Source organism: Heterodontus francisci, chromosome 6 (genome assembly GCF_036365525.1).
Source record: "Heterodontus francisci isolate sHetFra1 chromosome 6, sHetFra1.hap1, whole genome shotgun sequence".
In the NCBI taxonomy this organism is placed as follows: Eukaryota; Metazoa; Chordata; class Chondrichthyes; order Heterodontiformes; family Heterodontidae; genus Heterodontus; species Heterodontus francisci.
Window position 1 is genome coordinate 95347058 of NC_090376.1, and position 19443 is coordinate 95366500.

Here is a 19443-nt window from a genome sequence, read left to right on the forward strand (position 1 = left end):
GTTGCAGCTGTACAGAACCCTAGTTAGGCCACACTTAGAATACTGCATGCAATTCTGGTCGCCACACTACCAGAAGGACATGGAGGCTTTGGAGAGGGTACAGAGGTGGTTTACCAGGATGTTGAGTTGAAAACAAGAAATGCTGGAATCACTCAGCAGGTCTGGCAGCATCTGTGGAAAGAGAAGCAGAGTTAACGTTTCGGGTTAGTGACCCTTCATCGGAAGGGTGCTTTTATTTACCAGGATGTTGCCTGGTCTGGAGGGCATTAGCTATGAGGAGAGGTTGGAAAAACTCGGATTGTTTTCACTGGAACGACGGAGGTGGAGGGGCGACATGATAGAGGTTTACAAAGTTATGAGCAGCATGGACAGAGTGGATAGTCAGAAGCTTTTTCCCAGGATGGAAGAGTCAGTTACTAGGGGACAAAGGTTTAAGGTGCGAGGGGCAAAGTTTAGAGGGGATGTGCGAGGCAAGTTTTTTTTTTACACAGAGGGTGGTGAGTGCCTGGAACTTGTTGCCAGGGGAGGTGGTGGAAGCAGATACGATAGCGACGTTTAAGAGACATCTTGACAAATACATGAATAGGAAGGGAATAGAGGGATATGGGCCCCGGAAGTGCAGAAGGTGTTAGTTTAGGCAGGCATCAAGATCGGCACAGGCTTGGAGGGCCGAATGGCCTGTTCCTGTGCTGTACTGTTCTTTGTTCTTCATATATTAACTAATAAAAACAGCCTACAGTTCCTGGAATGAGAGGGCTGTCTTATGAGGAGAGATTGAGTAGAATTGTCCGATATTCTCTGCAGTTTAGAAGAATGAGAGATAATCTAATTGAAACATATAAAATTCTCAGAGGGGTTGATAGGGTAGATACTGAGAAGCTGTTTCCCCTGGCTGGAGGCTAGAACTAAGGGGAATAGTCTCAGGATAAGAGATGAGCAGCAATTTCTTCAGAGTTGTGAATCTATGGAATTTTCTCTCCAGAGGGCTGTGGATGCTCAATCAACGTACTCATATATTTATGACTGAATTTGATAGGGTTTTGGGCATTAAAGGAATCAAGGGATATGAGGATAGGGTAGGAAAGTGGAGTTGATGTAAAAATTCAGCCTTGACCTTATTGAATGGCACAGCAAGCTCGATGGGCCTTTTGGCCTTCTCCTGCTCCTATTCCTTACATTATGTTCCTTTATACTTGTATCTATCTTGTTCCAATAATAGGGTAATAATAGTAGGCAATTATTAGGTAATAGTCGGTATTAGTGCAAAAAGCTTAAAGGGGTGGAATTCTTCAAGTGCATTCAGGAGCACTTTTTGAGCCAGCACGCAAAGAGTCCTACAAGAGGAGGAGCGGTACTGGACTTAATCCTCGGGAATGAAGCCGGACAAGTAGTAGAAGTGTCAGTGGGGCAGCATTTCGGGGATAGTTACCATAACTCTAAGATTTAAGGTAGTTATGGAAAAGAACATAGAGGGACTGGAAATAAAGGTATTGAATTGGGGGAAGGCAGATTTCAATATGATAAAACAGGATCTGGCCAAAGTGGACCGGGAGCAGCTTCTTATAGGAAAGTCTATATCAGACCAGTGGGAGTCATTCAGAAAGGAAATAGTGAGGGTTCAGGTCCAACATGTTCCCGTAAGGGTGAAGGGTAGGACCAACAAATCAAGGGATCCCTGGATGTCAAGGGATATAGAGGATTGGATAAAGAAAAAAAAAGGAGGCTTATGGCAGATTCAGAGTGCTGAAAACAGCAGAGGCCCTAAAGGAGTGTAGAAAGTGTAGGGGAGTACTTAAAAAAAGTAATTAGGAGAGCGAAGAGGGGACATGAAAAATCACTGGCAGACAAGATAAAGGAAAATCCCAAGATGTTTTGGGATGTTAAGGGAAAGAGGATAACTAGGGAAAAAGTGAGGCCCATTAGGGATCAAAGAGGCAATCTGTGTGTGGAGCCGGAGGACATAGGTGAGGTTTTAAATGATTACTTTTCATCTGTGTTCACTATCAAGAGGGACGATGCAGGTGTAGCGATCAGGGAGGGAGATTGTGATATACTTAATCAAATTAGCATTTAAAAGGAGGAAGTATTAGCTGTATTAGCGGGCTTAAAGGTGGATAAATCCCAGGCCCAGATGAGATGTATCCCAGGCTGCTATGTGAGGCAAGGGAGGAGATAGCAGGGGCTCTGACATAAATTTTCAAATCCTCTCTGGCCACAGGAGAGGTACCAGAGGACTAGAAGACAGCGAATGTGGTACAATTTTTCAAGAAGGGTAGCAGGGATAAGGCCTGAGAGTCTAATGTCAGTGATAGGGAAATTATTGGAAAAAATTCTGAGACAGGAATAATATCCAATTGGAGAGACAGGGAGTAATCAAGGATTGTCAGCATGGCTTTGTCAAGGAGATATCTAACAAACTTGATTGAATTTTTTGAGGTGACTAGATGTGTCAATGAGGGTAAAGCAGTTGATGTGGTCTAGATGGACTTAAGTAAGGCTTTTGATAAGGTCCCGCATGGGAGATTGGTTAAGAAGGTAAGAGCCCATGGGATCCAGGGTAATTTGGCAAACTGGATCCAAAATTGGCTTTGTGGCAGGAGGCAGAGGGTGATGGTCGAGGGTTATTTTTTGCAAATGGAGGACTGTAACCGGTGGGGTACCACAGGGTTCGATGCTGGGACCTTTGCTGTTTGTAGTGTACACTAATGATTTAGACTTGAATATAGTAGGTATGATCAGTAAGTGCGTAGACGACATGAAAATTGGTGGTGTCGTAAAGAGTGAAGAGGAAAGCCTTAGATTACAGGATGATATAGATGGGCTGGTAAGATGGGCAGAGCAATGGCAGATGGAGTTTAATCCTGAGAAGTGTGAAGTGATGCATTTTGGTCGGACTAACAAGGCAAGGGAATAAACAATGGATGGTCGGACCCTAGGGAGTACAGAGGGTCAGAGGGACCTTGGGGTGCTTGTCCATAGATCACTGAAGGCAGCAGCACAGGTTGATAAAGGTGGTTAGGAAGGCATATGGGATACTTGCCTTTATTAGCCGAGGCATAGAATATAAGAGCATGGAGGTTATGCAAGAGCTGTATAAAATGCTGTTTAGGCCACAGCTGGAGTACTGTGTACAGTTCTGGTCATCACACTATCGGAAGGATGTGACTGCACTGGAGAGGCTGCAGAGGAGATTCACCAGGGCTGGGCTGGAGCCAGTGCCGGGGCTGGAGCATGTCAGTTATGAAGAGAGACTGGATAGGCTGGGGTTGTTTTCCTTGGAATGGAGAAGGCTGAGGGGGGGCTCGATTGAGGTATACAAAATTACGAGGGGCATTGATAGGATAGATAGGAAGGAATTTTTTCCCTTGGAGGGGGGGGGGGGGGCGGGGTCAGTAACCAGGGGTCATAGATTTAAGGTAAGGAGCAAGAGGTTTAGAGGGGAGTTGAGGAAAAACTTTTTCATCCAGAGGGTGGTTGGAATCTGGAACACACTGCCTGGAGGGGTGGTAGAGGGAGGGACCTTCACAACATTTAAAAAGTATTTAGATGAGCACTTGAAACGCCGTAGTGTACAGGGCTACGGGCCAAGTGCTGGAAAATGGGATTAGATTGTATGGGTGCTTGATGGTTGGTGCAAGCGCGTTGGGCCGAAGGGCCTATTTCTGTGCTGTATAACTCTAAGACTCTAATTTTAAACATTCCCATCATATTACCCTGCAATCTGAGATCTAATGAAAAAAGACCCAGTTTTTCCAAGTCTGTCTCTAAAGACCCAAGATTCTTTGTACAGTGTGCAGCCCAATACTGCAAACAGTATTCTAACCGAGGTCTAAGGTTTTACCTTTCGGATTATTACCTCATAGTTTTTATATACTATAACATGTAATAAAATGTAGAAACCATTAACTTTTTTTTGAAGCAGTCTGATAAATTTAAGGTGCTGTCATTGAACCTGAACCCCCAGTGGTTAGCACCGCAGCCTCACAGCTCCAACGACCCGGGTTCAATTCTGGGTACTGCCTGTGCGGAGTTTGCAAGTTCTCCCTGTGACCGCGTCGGTTTTCGCCGGGTGCTCCGGTTTCCTCCCACAGCCAAAGACTTGCAGGTTGATAGATAAATTGGCCATTATAAAATTGCTCCTAGTATAGGTAGGTGGTAGGGGAATATAGGGAAGGTGGGGATGTAGTAGGAATATGGGATTAGTGTAGGGTTAGTATAAATGGGTGGTTGATGGTCAGCACAGTCTTGGTGGGCCGAAGGGCCTGTTTCAGTGCTGTATCTCGAATTAAATAAAATAAATAAATCCCTCTGCTCTTTGACAGCACTGAGCCTATGGCAAAACCTAATTTCAATAAAGTTTAAAATAGTGCAAACCAAAAATCATGATTTTGATTCTGAACCTTTAAATGCCCTTTTCCATTCTAGCTTTCTCTTTTCATGATACAGATACAGATAGACATCAGTCATCCTTGGTACTTCAGTCTATCACAGACCAGTCTGGGAATTTTAGAAGTGTTCTCCTCTCTGAACCAAGTGCAATGAGACCAATCTTTCCACTGCTACCCAGCCAGTCCTGCAACTATCTTGGTATGTATGGTTGAGCTACTTTAACTAGTTGAGCAATCAAGGAGCCGTAAGGATGAAACTTCTAACAACATTAGAGTAGGAAAGACTTGCACTTGCATAGTACATGATGCAGGTTTCTTACATGGTTCTGTACCGAGTACCATTTCTGGAAATGCAAAATCTTCTTCCAAAGTAGAAAACAGCGATGACACCCAAAGCCAACACACCACCACCTACAAAACTTCCAATATCAAAATGTGAAACTATGGGCAAGGCAGTTGTAGCAATGCCAGCACCTGAAAAAGGAGAAAAGAAATGAAAACAGTAATAAGGATGCTTAACAGAAATTGAGTGTGAATCTTTGTGAACAAACCAATAATGATAGGGCTGATCACAGAGCAAACGCTGAGATAGTAATCAAGACCAATAAATCCAGCTTGTGTACAGTACTGTAGCACAACTTCACAGTAGATTCAAGATCTTGTTCTAGACGCTGCTGACATAATTTTGCAATAATGGTACTGTAATAGATTTTGATTTTAATTTATTAGTTAAAAGGTACATCCATTGAACTGTCCCAAATTCTGATTATTATAAAAGGTAGATCATGCCTTGAAATTAGGCTACACAGCACCTGTCTGTAGCACTAACAAGCCTACTAAGTCTCCAAGATGAGGGGTAGGAAGTGCATGCACATTCCCGCCTGAAATTGTACCACCTGCCATATTGGGAAAGGACAAAAAATTGTTTAGTGCTCACTCATGAAACAGGCATTAGGCCCTTTGTATCTGGATATAAATGACCAAAATCATGAGGCCCACACTGCAAGACTGGTTTGCTCAGGCAGTCAGCACAGGAAGACGAGGCCTTGTTACTATATTGGTTAAGGTCTATAGGGCAGTAAGTATTTTAAATATACTTTCCTGAATGTGGAGCCAGAAGAGCTGGATTGCTCCTCGTAACCCCACATTTAAAGAAAGCAGACCACTGCCACTCCCCTCCCACCCCAACCTCCAATTTCTTCCCCGCCAGCCTCTGATAGTCATGGCCCAATCGTCTTTCACTCTTCACCAGCAGGTTCTTTCTGCTTCGTTTGCTTGATGGAAATGAAACCCAATATCAGGGGCACCTTATCCCTTACCATTCACCATTGTGCCCCCCACTCTACCCCACCCCCAACACCCAAATGTCTATGGCCAAGTATCTACACTTATCACTATGTCTCAACTCAACCCTGCTTTTATGTATGCTGCTGAACACACATCTAAATCAACAGGTTTAAATCATAAATGAGGTCTTCACTTTCACTTCCCCCCTTATCCCACAATTCCACAGGAATTTTTCAGCTGTTACTGAAAAAAAACGAAGAATAATTTCTGACTAAAACTGAGAATATTCAATGTTACAAAATGGCAGCAATAACTTTGAATATTTTACATGATCATACACTCTGATTAGATGAAGAAAAATCGATTAACCCTAAAATTTCACTACCTCCCTTTAAAGGTACATACTTGTATTATTAGCTGTGGTAGTAGTTGCAATGCTATTCCCAGATTTGGTGGCTGTTGGCCTACTGGTTGTATGAACAGTTGTTATAGTGCTCTCAGTACTGTTGATTGATGGCATAGTTGCTGTAATGTTCCCAGGTTTAGTGGTTGTTTGTACAGTGTTTGGGTTAGTAGGAGCTGGTAGCAGAGGAAAAAAAAATCATAGTGAGAAATGGATGACACAGAAGGATATCATTCAGACATTATAGAAAATACACAGCAGAAACTGACCCAGAAGCATCTATAGTATTAAATACTGAAAAACAATTGTGCCCAGAGGAACTTAAAAGTAATCCAAAAGTGATATTTTAAAATAACACTGATGACAAAAGTTACTGAGGATATATTTAAAGAATGTGCTTAAGTTTGAACCTAGACAATAGATTTCGGGCTAACCATGAGTAAGATTTCGAACAGTTGTTACGACCGACCGCTCAAGTTTAAGCCCCCAATCAAAATATACAATTCTGATTGTGGTGGGAGAAATGCACTGTTGATTCAGTTCCGTCTCTCCACAGATTGCCTAACATATCATTTTAAATTTTCCAAATTAAAGAAAGACTCAGCCAAATTGTACCATCTATTAACCCCCAAATGAGGCTTACCAAACCAGGTGTCTTTACATCAACAAATTAACTGTTTAATTAGAAAAACTAAATTCTGAAACACTACTAAGATATAAACAACATTTAAAAATAGAAAAAAAATTAGTGTCCTTGCATATTTACGCTCCTGCATAAGTGAAATCTTCCAATGTGGAACAGTCCAAGGTTGCTTTAAGTCCTCACAGCCGTTCAATTGGGGTGGGCAGGAAAGGTTCTTCAACAGTAGAACAGTCCATAGTCTAGTTCAGCAGTTGAATTGAGGCTCTTCTTTTCAGCGATGAATTTCAACAATTATAGTTCAGTAGTTAAAGGAATTGGTTATTTTCTTTTAAGAAATTAATCTGGTTTGATATCAGAATTCTGAGAGTATAATAAATAGAGTTTAAATAAACCAAGAGAGAGCTCTATTTTCCTTCAGTATATGCTGGCTGACAGTCTGTGTCTGTCTCTGTTAACTGTGTCTCAAAAGCCAGTTTTTCAACAAGTTTCAAATGTCAATTGGCAACAACGTATCTCTCGACCCTCAGTCTCTGAGTGGCTGTATCCTGGGGCAACGAGAATGCATTCTTTGACTTTGACACAAGGCGAGGTCACACACGGGATCTCTTGCAGAGGACTAAGACAAACACGTCAATTGAGAAGCCTACAAAATAATTTGTGCATTGGGAAGCCTACCAGAAAGTCTGCCTTCAATGTCAAGGAGCATGGAGGTGTCCAGCGCCAACTTGTCAAAGAGCTTTGTGCAGAGCTTGGAGCCCATCTTTTCCAGCGTGTATCACACTGGTTTCTCTATGCCTGATTTGTCGTCTTGTAATAGGACTGCACCGAGCCCCAGGTCACTCGCATTAATTGCTACCTTGAAGGGCTTAGCAAAATTTGGAGCAGACAACACTGGTTTATTAGTCAAAATTGCCTTTAGCTTTTTAAAAGATGCTGGAATTCCCCTAACCACACTACCTTGGTTATCTTTTTATGTAGCAAATCTGTTTGTGGAGCAGCTACAGTACTGAAATGTGATACAAATTTCTGGGGAGATCACACATCTCCAAAAACTTCATGATTTCACACTTAGTCTTAGGGATAGGGAACTCCACCAAGACTTGTACTTTTGCCATTCTTGGCAACACTTGTCCTTGCCCCACTATATGCCCAAGGTAGGTCACTCTTGCTTTTGCGAATTCACTTTTTGCCAGATTTACCAGTAAGTCAGCTGCTTGTAATTCTCTCTGCCTCCTCCTCCCTCTCCCTCTCTGCCTCCTCCTCCCTCTCCCTCTCTGCCTCCTCCTCCCTCCCGCTCTCTGCCTCCTCCTCCCTCCCGCTCTCTGTCTGCACTCCCCTCCCTCCCGCTCTCTGTCTGCACTCCCCTCCCCCCCCGCTCTCTGTCTGCACTCCCCTCCCCCCCGCTCTCTGTCTGCACTCCCCTCCCCCCCGCTCTCTGTCTGCACTCCCCTCCCCCCCGCTCTCTGCCTGCACTCCCCTCCCCCCCGCTCTCTGCCTGCACTCCCCTCCCCCCCGCTCTCTGCCTGCACTCCCCTCCCCCCCGCTCTCTGCCTGCACTCCCCTCCCCCCCGCTCTCTGCCTGCACTCCCACCACTCCCCGCCCCTTCCCTCTCTGACTGTTGCCGAGAGCAAGAACAGCAGCTTCCGAACTTTGTGGTTTTCCGGTGGGCTTTAAAAAAAAAATCAGAACACGCTGGGAATCCCCGAAGCTGTCCAAAGTTTGGAAACCGCCATTCCTGCTCTCGGCACCTGTCAGCTGCGAGAATGGGAAGCTGTGTTAATGAGTATTAGATAAAGGTTTGAGCTTACAAAGTCCAATTCAGCTATGAAACAGACACTGTGACGGCTGGTCAGAAAGACGCAGCCAATGGGAAATTTCTCATCCCTGAAATTAGCAGTCACAGACCTCAAAATCTTTTTTACCATGGACACTTGTCCGTATACAGACATATTGCTGACCCCTGGTTGTGCGGAAGCCTTGAAGTCAGCAAAAAGTTCTTCAGCACTTGCCTCACCACTCCCTGTAGACTCAAAACTTCTACAGAAAGAACTAAACACTTGTAGAATCTCAGCAACAGCCAGAAGTAGTTAACCAGCAACTAACTTGTAAGTAGTTGACGATCCCTTTAACTAGCATTTGGTGGGGTGGAGGGGGTTTCCTTTTTAGCTCCTGACCATGTGTTTAGTTGTCCGAGGTTAAGAGAGGGCATCAGCTGCAGCACTAAGCTTCAAAATGGCGCCACCGACCTTGTGATTGGTTTGCTTGTTTTTTGATCATTATTTGCGCAACACGAAAACACCAGCATCATTAAACGGAGAGAAAACAGTCATTACGGCTAGCTCAACCAATCAAAATAACTACTCCAAGCCAACAGAAGAAATCAAATCCAACCAATAACAAGCAGCATAGCCAGATCAACTGCTGGGATGTTGCACATCCACACAAGGCTTTTCATCCATAATAAAGAAAAGATTACAGTTGTTCATTGCAAAGCAACAAATCATTAGATTTTATCAGAAGTCACAGCAAAAATCTTAAAGTGGGTAAGTTCACATACATACATCCTAAATTAATTTTCTTTTGCTCACCATTTGTAGTTGGGCTTGAATAATGTGTAGTTGCATCTAGAACATAAAAAGAAACAATTTATTCATATATCATTTAAATTTAAGAAGTCACAATTCAGGATAATGCAATATGCCACAGCAACAATGTGCAGCATCATAAAACGTTGATATGCCAATTTAATTGGTCATGCCTCCCCGGTTTATGTTGAATTACCTGTTCAGTGGACACAATTGTCCCAGGACACATTATAATATATTGCAGTAGCAACAAAATGCCAGCCATCTGAGTTACTGTTAGCCTATAACCTCTGGAGAAATTTGAACTCCCAGAAAGGAAAGCAGCATAGTGGTAGCTGTTGCATCAGAGTTAGTCAGAGGGAGGTCCAGCCAATTTTCACAGCATGGCCTCAGTAGCATATGGCTGGAAAGTCAGCAGAAAGCAGTGGAAAGTTGGGAAGCATAGAAACTGCCTGCCATGTCCATGGTAAGCACAGGAAAAGGATGGGGGGATTTTGGGGGGTGGAAAATAGAAGTCTAGATAGGGGAGATCTATATACCACTGGCAGAGCCCAGAAGAGTAGTCCTGCTCCTCCTAGCCACACAAGGTGGAGTTTTAAATTTACCTTGCAAGGCCTCTTCGTTACCGACCAGGTTGTTGTAGTCAGGTCAGCTGCTGCAGGCAAGCCACTTTCCTCCAAGTTAACATGAAAATTAGGGTCCTATTGATGTAATAGGACTCCAATTTGCAAGTATATACGAGACTCCAGCCTTAGCATTGCCTTACAAGCCTGAAAAACAAGGCAAGTAAAAGTCCCAGCTGAGTGGGAACACATTAATTGCCCCTCCACCCAGCTTCTGCAGACTTAGGGGGCAGTTAAAGTGGAGTGGGTGAAATTGCAACAAGAAAAAAAAACATGCTTAACACATTCGTTGTAAACTTTCCAGCAGCAATACACAATTTTCTATATTAATTTGCTTACAATTCTGTGAAGCTTGAAATCAAATTCATATTCATTACTTCAGGAATCAGTCAGTTTGCTACAGCTACATAATTTCCTTCTTTGATTTTGGATGCTGTGATGGTGTGTTCAATGTTTTATTTCCTTAAATAATTAATTCCCTGCACAATGTCCTTGCAGTAAGATGCAACCCTCTAACTGCAGTATGGTAAAAATACATTAACTTATTTTAAAATCCATTTACAAAGTCATCTTAGATTAAATTTCTCACCAGATATTAACATTTTCAATGCAATGCTTGCTAAATTTCCTGTATCTTGAGACAATACACTTTTTTAAAAATTCAGGACTTTAGTGTATGAATAATTATAATAAAGTTTTACTTATACACTTGTAATTGAAATTAAAATATAAAAAGTTTAAAAATGAACAGCCTCTCAAATAATTTCTATATTTCTCAAGTCAAACCATCAACTTATTTAATGCACTTGTTTTAGAATCTAGAAATTAAAAAGATTGCAATCAATTTGTTTTGAAAAAACATAGACACGCATACTTATAAGTGGTCAGCCATAGTTTGTAATTTTTGTATGAAGCATTTCGATTTTACTTTTATGCAAAAATGCTCTATCAAAATAATCACACTGTGCTTGAATAAATTCTTTGTATAAATTCACTTTGCTGTAGCTTTAAATCACAAAATTCTAGGGGAGAAATTAAACTAACTGTACAAACCACTCTATGGCCGGAATTTTATGCCGCCCCAGAGGTTGGATGGGGGCAGCGTAAAATTGAGCAGCAGGCTCCGGGAGGCCTACCCGCTCCACTTCTGCCTCCGGACACGTTTACGGCGTCGGGTGGGGGAGTGGGAAACGGCCCACCCGCCCGAGGCCAATCAAGGCCCTTAAGTAGCCACTTAACGGCCACTTAAGGGCCCTCATCTGCCTCCACGGGTATTTCACCCGTGGCAAGCGGGTGTGCCCTTTGGCATTAAGAAATGTATCTATCTCCTTCTTGAATATATTTAATGATTTGGCCTCCACTGCCTTCTGCGGTAGAGAATTTCACAGGTTCACCACCCTCTGAGTGAAGAAATTTCTCCTCAATTCGGTTCTAAATGGCAAACCCTGTATCCTGAGACTGTGACCGCTGGTTCTGGACTCCCCAGCCATTGGGAACATTCTCCCTGCATCTAGCCTGTCTAGTCCTGTTACAATTTTATAGGTTTCTATGAGATCCCCTCTCATTCTTACACACTCTTATGAATATACGCCTAGTCGACCCAATCTCTCCTCATACGTCAATCCTGCCATCCCAGGAATCAGCCTCGTTTGTCTTCTTTGCACTCCCTCCATGGCAAGAACATTTTTCCTCACATAAGGAGACCAAAACTGCACACAATACTCCAGATGTGGTCTCACCAAGGCCCCGTATAACTGCAGTAAGACATCCTTGCTCCTGTACTCCTGTTTCCACTTCATAAATAGAAATCCAAAGCCAAAACTCAAACTCCATTTGGGATGTAAAACAATGGGTAGTTTAAATCCAATATCCAACCTGGTTTTAAAAAAGCTCAGAAATCCCTTGGTCACATGCGCAGAGCTCAGCTAACTGGCATCCGATGTACTTTTAATATTAGGATTTGGGTTGCACTAGCAGAGAAAATGGACACCAAGCATGGCCAGTTCAAGGAAGTGTTTATTATTTACATTATTATGCCATTAGCATAATATACAAATACATTATACTGCTTCCCCTTTCAAAAGAGGGGGCGGATTGGACCGAAGGGAGTGGAGCTGGCAGAGACAGTGGGGTGGGGGGGGGGGGACGCGCACGCAGAGACAGTTGGGGGGGTGGGGTTGAGCACGCAGAGACCGTGGGGGGGGGGGGGGTGGGAAGAGGGTGGTGAGCATGCAGAGGCCATGGGGGTGGGGGGGGGGGCAGGGTAGGGAACGCAGAGACAGTGGGTGGGCGGGGGCAGTCAGCGCGCAGAGACCATGGGGGGGGGGGGGGGGGGAGAGATAAGACCATGAGGACGTGAGCGCACAGGGGCCGTGAGAGCGCAGGGGCTGTAGGGAGGGGGGGGGGGTGGGGTTGAGCGTGCAAAGACCGTTGGAGGGGGCGGTGAGCACGCAGAGATGGAGGCAGTACTGGTGGAGGGAGGTGATGTAGGCCGAGTGGTAGTGTGTTTCTGCTCCTGGGCCAAGGGATGAATTGTTGGGAAAAAAAAAGGTTACTAATTTTTTTTTTACCCAATGTGCCCTATTTATAATGCCTTTATCTTTCCAAAATTTGCTCACGGCCCCCAAATGAAGGACAAAAATTGTAATGTGGCCCCTCACACGAAAACATTGGATATCCCTGGACTATAGCCTTTATCTTCTCTTCCTTTGGCTGCAGTCCTTTTTCATTGATTTTCAGGCCAAAGTACACTACCTTGGATTGCTCCTTTTCAACTTCACATTGTGATCACTGAGCCTTTTTAACACTTTGTCCAACACTTGACAATTCTCTTCCTCTGTTGCGGTCGCAATCAACGCAATGTGGCACTCCTGGCAAAATATAATCCACTGTAGCTTGGAAGATTTTTGGAGAAGACTTCACACTACAGGGCAGCTTCATGTAAGAGTATAACCTCATGTGTGGATTTATCGTGAGATAATGCTGACTCTCTCGATCCACACTGAGCTGTGCCTAAGCATGGGACAAATCCATGTGAATAGCTTGCATCCCGCTAACTCCACATACAAATCTTGAGAGGTCAGTAGTGAATAATGCTCATCATCCACTACCTGGCTGATTGTGACTTTGTAATCTCCACATAGTCCTATGGTTACGTCTAACTTGGGTACGATTACAATTGGGGTTGCCAAACACTGTGGTCAGTTTTCACTATCACACCACTTCTCTCTAGCTTCTTTAGTTCCTCTTCAATTTGGTTTTCGCAAACATAAGGGACCAGCCTAGCCTTGCAATATACTATTACATACTGTCACAATACTGTTTTTTTTCCCCCTCGGGAAATATTGCAGTGCGCCTTTAAGGCTGTAAAAGATCAATACATCTTTAAGGCAGCAAGCTCTGGAGACTGTAAGCTAAAGTGCATTCTGGTTGCCAGGCAACAACCATACAGAGAGGGAGAACAGGGCTTCAATGTATCCATTTTGACTTTGAAACTGGCTAGCAGAGATACACAGTTGACAACTGTTCTAGCAAGTGAAGGAAGGAGAGCTCTCTCTGAGACAATTTAAACTGAAGGAAGAGAAACTGATTTACTACTCTCTATCAAAATTCTAAAAAGCTTCAAACCAAATTAATTCCTTGAAGAAATAACTAATTATTGATCTGCTGTGTTTCACTGAAAAGAAGAGTTTAACATTACAACTGCCGAACTGAACTGCTGAACCCCTATCTCTGGAAGGACCTTTCCTCATCAGGCCTTGGAAGACTGCAAGTGAACTTTGACTGTGTTGGACTGGAAGACCGTTCGCCGGAAGCGTAATCTGCAAAGACGTTATTGTTTTTTCAATTTTTTCGGGCAGCTAATTAAAAACCAAACTACCGTTAGTTTGAGTATATGTATGCGAATGTGCGAGTTAGATTTTTTAAATAAGTTCTAAGGTCTTTAGATATTGGTTTATAATAGTAGTGTTTAATATTTTAGTTTTTTTTAAATAGTTAATTTGTTGATATCTAAAGATATCTGGTTTGGTTCGCTTCATTCGGGGGGGGAGGGGGGGGGGGAGGTTGGTTACAAGATTGTTTTAATTTGGCTTTCTTCGATTTGGAAAGCTGAAAGAAATATGATACAACCTGTGGAGCGACGGGACTGAATTGACAGTGCGTTACTCCCACCGCAGTCAGAATCATATATTTTGATTGGAAGCTTTGTTCTCAGCGGTCCTAACAATACGAATTAGGAGCAGGAGTAGGCCACTCGGCCCCTCGAACCTGCTCCGCCATTCAAAAGTTCATGGCTGATTTGACTGTAATCTCAACTCCACATTCCCGTTTACCCCCAATAACCTTTCACCCCCTTGCTTATTAAGAATCTATCTACCTCTGCCTTAAAAATATTCAAAGACTCTGCCTCCACCACCTTTTGAGGAAGAGAATTCCAAAGAGTCATGCCCATCAGAGACAAAATTTCCCCATCTCAGTCTTAAATGTGCAACCCCTTATTTTTAAACAGTGACCCCTAGTTCTAGATTCTCCCACAAGAGGAAACATCCTTTCCACATCCACCCTGTCAAGACCCCTCAGGATCTTATATGTTTCAATCAAGTTGCCTCTTAATCTTCTAAACTCCAGCAGATACAAGCCTAGCCTGTCCAACCTTTCCTCATAAGACAACTCGCCCAATCAAGGCATTAGTCTAGTAAACATTCTCTGAACTGCTTCCAAAGCATTTACTTAAATAAGGGGACCAGAACTGTACACACTTCTCTAGACGGAACCAAAGAAAAGTTACGGCACAGAGGATATTCAGCCCATCGTGTCTGTGGCAACTGAAAAACGAGCCTCCCATTCTAATCCCATCTTCCAGCACCTGGTCCGTAGCCTTGCAGGTTACAGCACTTCAGGTGCAGGTCCAGGTGTAGGTACCTTTCAAATGACTTGAGGGTTTCTGCCCACACCACTGATCCAGGCAGCGAATTCCAGACACCCACCACCCTCTGGGTGAAAATGTTTTTCCTCATGTCCCCTCTAATCCTTCTACCAATCACCTTAAATCTGTGCCCCCTGGTAATTGATTTTTCCGCTAGGGGAAACAGGTCCTTCCTGTCTACTCTATCTAAGCCCCTCATAATTTTGTACACCTCAATTAAGTCACTCCTCAGCCTCCTCTGTGCTAAGGAAAACAACCCTAGCCGATCCAATCTTTCCTCATAGCTGCAACTTTCAAGCCCTGGCAACATTCTTGTAAATCTCCTCTGTAGTCTCTCCAGAGCAATTATGTCCTTCCTGTAATGTGGTGACCAGAACTGTATGCAATACTCCAGCTGTGGCCTAACCAGCATTTTATACAGTTCCAGTATTACATCCCTGCTTTTGATTCGATACCTCGGCCAATAATTGGGCGGCTAGATTTTTCAGCCAGCGCAGACACGATGGGCTGAATTACCTCCTTCTGTGCCATAATTTTTCTATGGTCCTATGTTTGGGGCGGCATAGTGGCGCAGTGGTTAGCACCGCAGCCTCACAGCTCCAGTGACCCGGGTTCAATTCTGGGTACTGCCTGTGTGGAGTTTGCAAGTTCTCCCTGTGTCTGCATGGGTTTCCTCCGGGTGCTCCGGTTTCCTCCCACATGCCAAAGACTTGCAGGTTGATAGGTAAATTGGCCATTATAAATTGCCCCTAGTATAGGTAGGTAGTAGGGAAATATAGGGACAGGTGGGGATGTGGTAGGAATATGGAATTAGTGTAGGATTAGTATAAATGGGTGGTTGATGGTCGGCACAGACTCGGTGGGCTGAAGGGCCTGTTTCAGTGCTGTATCGCTTAAAAAAAAGGAAAGCATTCCATATGCCTTCTTCATGACTTTATCTACCTGTCCTGCCACCTTCAGGGACCTGTGGAAATGCACTCCAAGGTGTTTCATTTCCTCTACTCCTCTCAATATTGTTATCACGGTGCATCTATATTTTTTGTTAGTTTTTTTTGAGAACTCATGTATTTTAGAATTATGGACATTGTTTTTATTTGGGAAAACTGAAAAGGATTCCATCAAGTTTTTCTCCCCACGAGGGTCACTGAAAGGACACAGAGAGGTCTTGTTTGAAAACAACATTTACTGGAAGACACCGTTCATCAGATAAATACCCAGCGGGGGCTTTTTGACTTGGGGGAGATGCTTACAGAGAAGTGACATATCAAGATTTATAGGGGTCAGGAGGCTTGACTCGAGATATTGGGCTGAATTTTACCAGCTTTCCGATGTCAGGGGGTCGTGGTGGGGTTGGGGGGGGGCAGAAAATTCTTCTGGGAGACGCCTACCACAACCCCCAATGCCAGGAAGGCCCTGCTGTATTTTACCCGCGGTGAGGCCTCAGTGCCGCCACCCCTCCCCCTGCGGCTTGGCAGCAGAGCCTTCATCTCCGTATTAAAATCAATGTAAATAAATTTAAATGAACTTACCTGGTCCTGACAGCCGTCACATGCTGATATTCCGGCCGTTGGCTGAAACTCCCGCACCATCGGATCTCCGTTCAGAGATCCGAGGCGTGAGACTGGTGGGTGGGGAGTGAAATTTTCGGGGCGGGGGGAGCAGTGAAAGCTATTTCAACTTACTGAGGGGAAGATGGGAAGGGGCTGAAGGGCAAAGATCTTTAAGTTTGGGGGTGAAATGTCAGGACCGGCAAAGCGTTGTTTTGGGGGGGGGGGGGGATTAAACCTTTCTGTATAATTGGGGGGGGGGGGTGGGAGAGGGGACTCGCTTGTTTTTTTGTCACTTTTCACATTTTCCCTTTAAAAATGTAAATTTCTTCTAAGGGCTTGAAGCCTTTTCAGTTTAAATGTGCCCCCGCATGAAATATCATGCCTTCTTCCAAGAACGGCAGAGAGCTTACAAAATTCAGCCCACTTTTATTGGTTTTGCTTTGGACAGTCTACTGGGGTGTAAACTGTTTTGAAGGCAGTTGGAGAAAACCAGTCAAGAGAGCAGTCACCATCGGCATCCTCTTCCATCACCTGGAGAACTTCCTGAGAATCAAGTGCAAGAAATAGAGAAACTGACGCTGCATTTCTCCTGAAAAGCCTGTCAAAAACCCCAGTTGTCACATTTTTCCTGGAAAGCCTGCCAAACTGATCTTCAATGCCGCCTGAAAAGAACTGTTCTGGAAAGATCCCAATGACAGCCGTCTATGCATATTTGGGATGCCTAACCAAGAAGGGACAACTGGCATCATTCTATACCTTCTCTTTTTTTCTTCAAGAATTAGCAAGTATTTGGTCGAAGTATTTTTTTTTTTGTCTTTTTTTTTGTAACAGAGCTCAAAAAAGATTTTTTTTTCCGGTTAACTGGTGTGCGTGCATGTGTATGTGCGTGTGTGTGAGGTAAAAGGGAATTTTCACATTTCAGTGTGTCATGGTCCCGTAGTTATTTTTCCCGGGAATATGCAGTTTCCCTTTAAGGCTTGAAAAGGATCAGTACTGCTTTAAGAACCAGCAGGCCTCCGGAGTTACTGAGAAGATGCATTTTCATTGTCTTGGATACAGCCATTTGGAGACTGCGATTCAAAGGGTGCATTCTCGTTACCATGGATATAGCCACTTGGAGTGAGTATCAAGCAATACATTTGTTACAATTCAATTTTGAACTGGCTTATTCATTGAAGACAGTTTGTTCTAAGAGAACACAAACAGACACAGCTGGTGTTGGCAGCTGAAAAAAGAGCTCTCATCCATTTAAACTGAAGGAAGGGAATTTTAGTCTGTTTAATTATTATCTCTCAAAATTCTAAGAAAATTCAAGCCAAAAGAGAGATCTCTGGTAATTTAAATTGAAGAAAGGGAAGTTAGGTTGTAACAATCTTTTATCCCTCAAAAACTCTAAAGTCAAACTGATTCATTTAAAAAGTGTTTGCAAGTCATTAATTGTTGAAATTCGCTGAAGGAAGGAAAGTGTCACATACTGCTGAAATTAGACTATAGACTGTTATACTGTGGAAGAACCTTCCCCCCCCCCATCGGACGGCTGTGAGGACTTCAAGCAATACTGGATTTTAAATTTGCAAGGACTCTAATTTTTTCTGTTATAAATGTTGTTTATATCTTCATAGTGTTTAAGAATTTAGTTTTTCTAATTAAACAGTTTATTTGTTGATTTAAAGACACCTGATTTGGTTAGCCTCATTCAGGGGCTAATGGATGGTACAATTTGGCTGGGTCTTTCTTAATTTGGAAAGTTTTAAAAAATATGTTAGGTGATCTGTGGAGTGACAGGATTGAATTAACAGTGTGTTTCTCCCACTACAATCAGAATTGTATATTTTGATTGGGGGCTTTGGCTGGAGCAGACAGTCGTAACAACTACGTGTTAATGCTTTGCTTCATTACTGGTTATGTCTTGTTTTACAATAAACTGATAATTTTGCTGTTTATTAAAGAAACCTGGTTGGTGTATTTTATTCTGGGATAAAGAGTAGCGTCTATCTGCTAGCATTTTATATCACTTCTGCTGCAAATGATTGTATATTGAAACTGTTTATTTTGCAAAATTCTGAACAAACTTTTACAAAACTTTATTTTGAAACAAATGTGAACATGTAATATTTTGTATTTCAAGCATCAAAAACAGATTGCCAAGGGCAAGTTTAGCACAGATGACAGTGGGAATGGAGTTGGTACTGTTCAATATGTTTTATCTACTTTGTTTAGAGCTGTATTAAACAAACATTTGATTGCTTTCTAAGCTCTTTTTAGATTTAACTAAATTTGAGCTAAAATAAAATGGGTGTTAATAAAATTTAAAAAAAGGGAATCAAGGGATATGGGGAGCGGGCGGGAAACTGGAATTGAAGCCCAAGATCAACCATGATCACATTGAATGGCGCAGTAGACTCGATGGGCCATATGCTCTACTTCAGCTCCTATTTCTTGTGTTCTTGTGTCTATGAATAACTGTATCGATAACTGGGTAAACATTTAAATATATGTTGTAACCTGTGGAGAAGTGACATGGCACTCCTCCAACCTTAGTCGTAACAATATTGTCAGGCAAGCCCCCCACTGCCAAGACTGAGGCGCACATTATTTTACCGCATGAATATTAAAACTTAAAATTGCAAGCCCCTGACTGGAAAGACATTTGCATGGTAACAGATAGTGTTGGAACAAGGGACAAAGGGCCACGCCCTGACTCATTCAACCATCAATGGACTTTTGATTACCTGACGTTGAAGGTCGGGGGAGATAGCATCACAGGTTGACTGCTAAGCTAGTAGCATCCACAAACAAAGAAGAAATGGTCAGATCAGTTTTAGTCACATGACTAGCCGGCTATTGGAATTTGAACTTCAAATGGAATTTGAACTCAGAACACCGTGTGCTCCTGGAACTGAAGCAGAACCCTCTCCTGTCTGCCTGCTCCCATCTCCTTCCCACGGAACTGAATCTTGTAAAAACACATGAACCTCAGAGAGAGAAAAAATCTCCTACATGAACAAGGTTTAAGCAGAATACTGGGCCCCAAAG

General features: G+C 43.2%; 1 protein-coding gene across 3 annotated transcripts in view; it reads right to left on the reverse strand.

Moving 5' to 3' along the window:
• Positions 1-19443, reverse strand: part of LOC137371455 (porimin-like) — a 60083-nt gene that overhangs the window by 15974 nt on the left and 24666 nt on the right. Inside the window, exons 1-3 of one of the 3 annotated variants that reach the window (XM_068034085.1) lie at positions 7397-7562; positions 6081-6254; positions 4709-4862 (exon numbers count right to left, since the gene is read on the reverse strand). In XM_068034085.1, coding sequence (XP_067890186.1) covers positions 4709-4862; positions 6081-6254; positions 7397-7481 — 413 coding nt within the window. In that variant the 5' untranslated portion in view covers positions 7482-7562. Of the gene's footprint in view, positions 1-4708; positions 4863-6080; positions 6255-7396; positions 7563-9283; positions 9347-19443 lie in introns of those variants that run through there. The other 2 variants (XM_068034082.1, XM_068034084.1) reach the window with 2 other exon arrangements.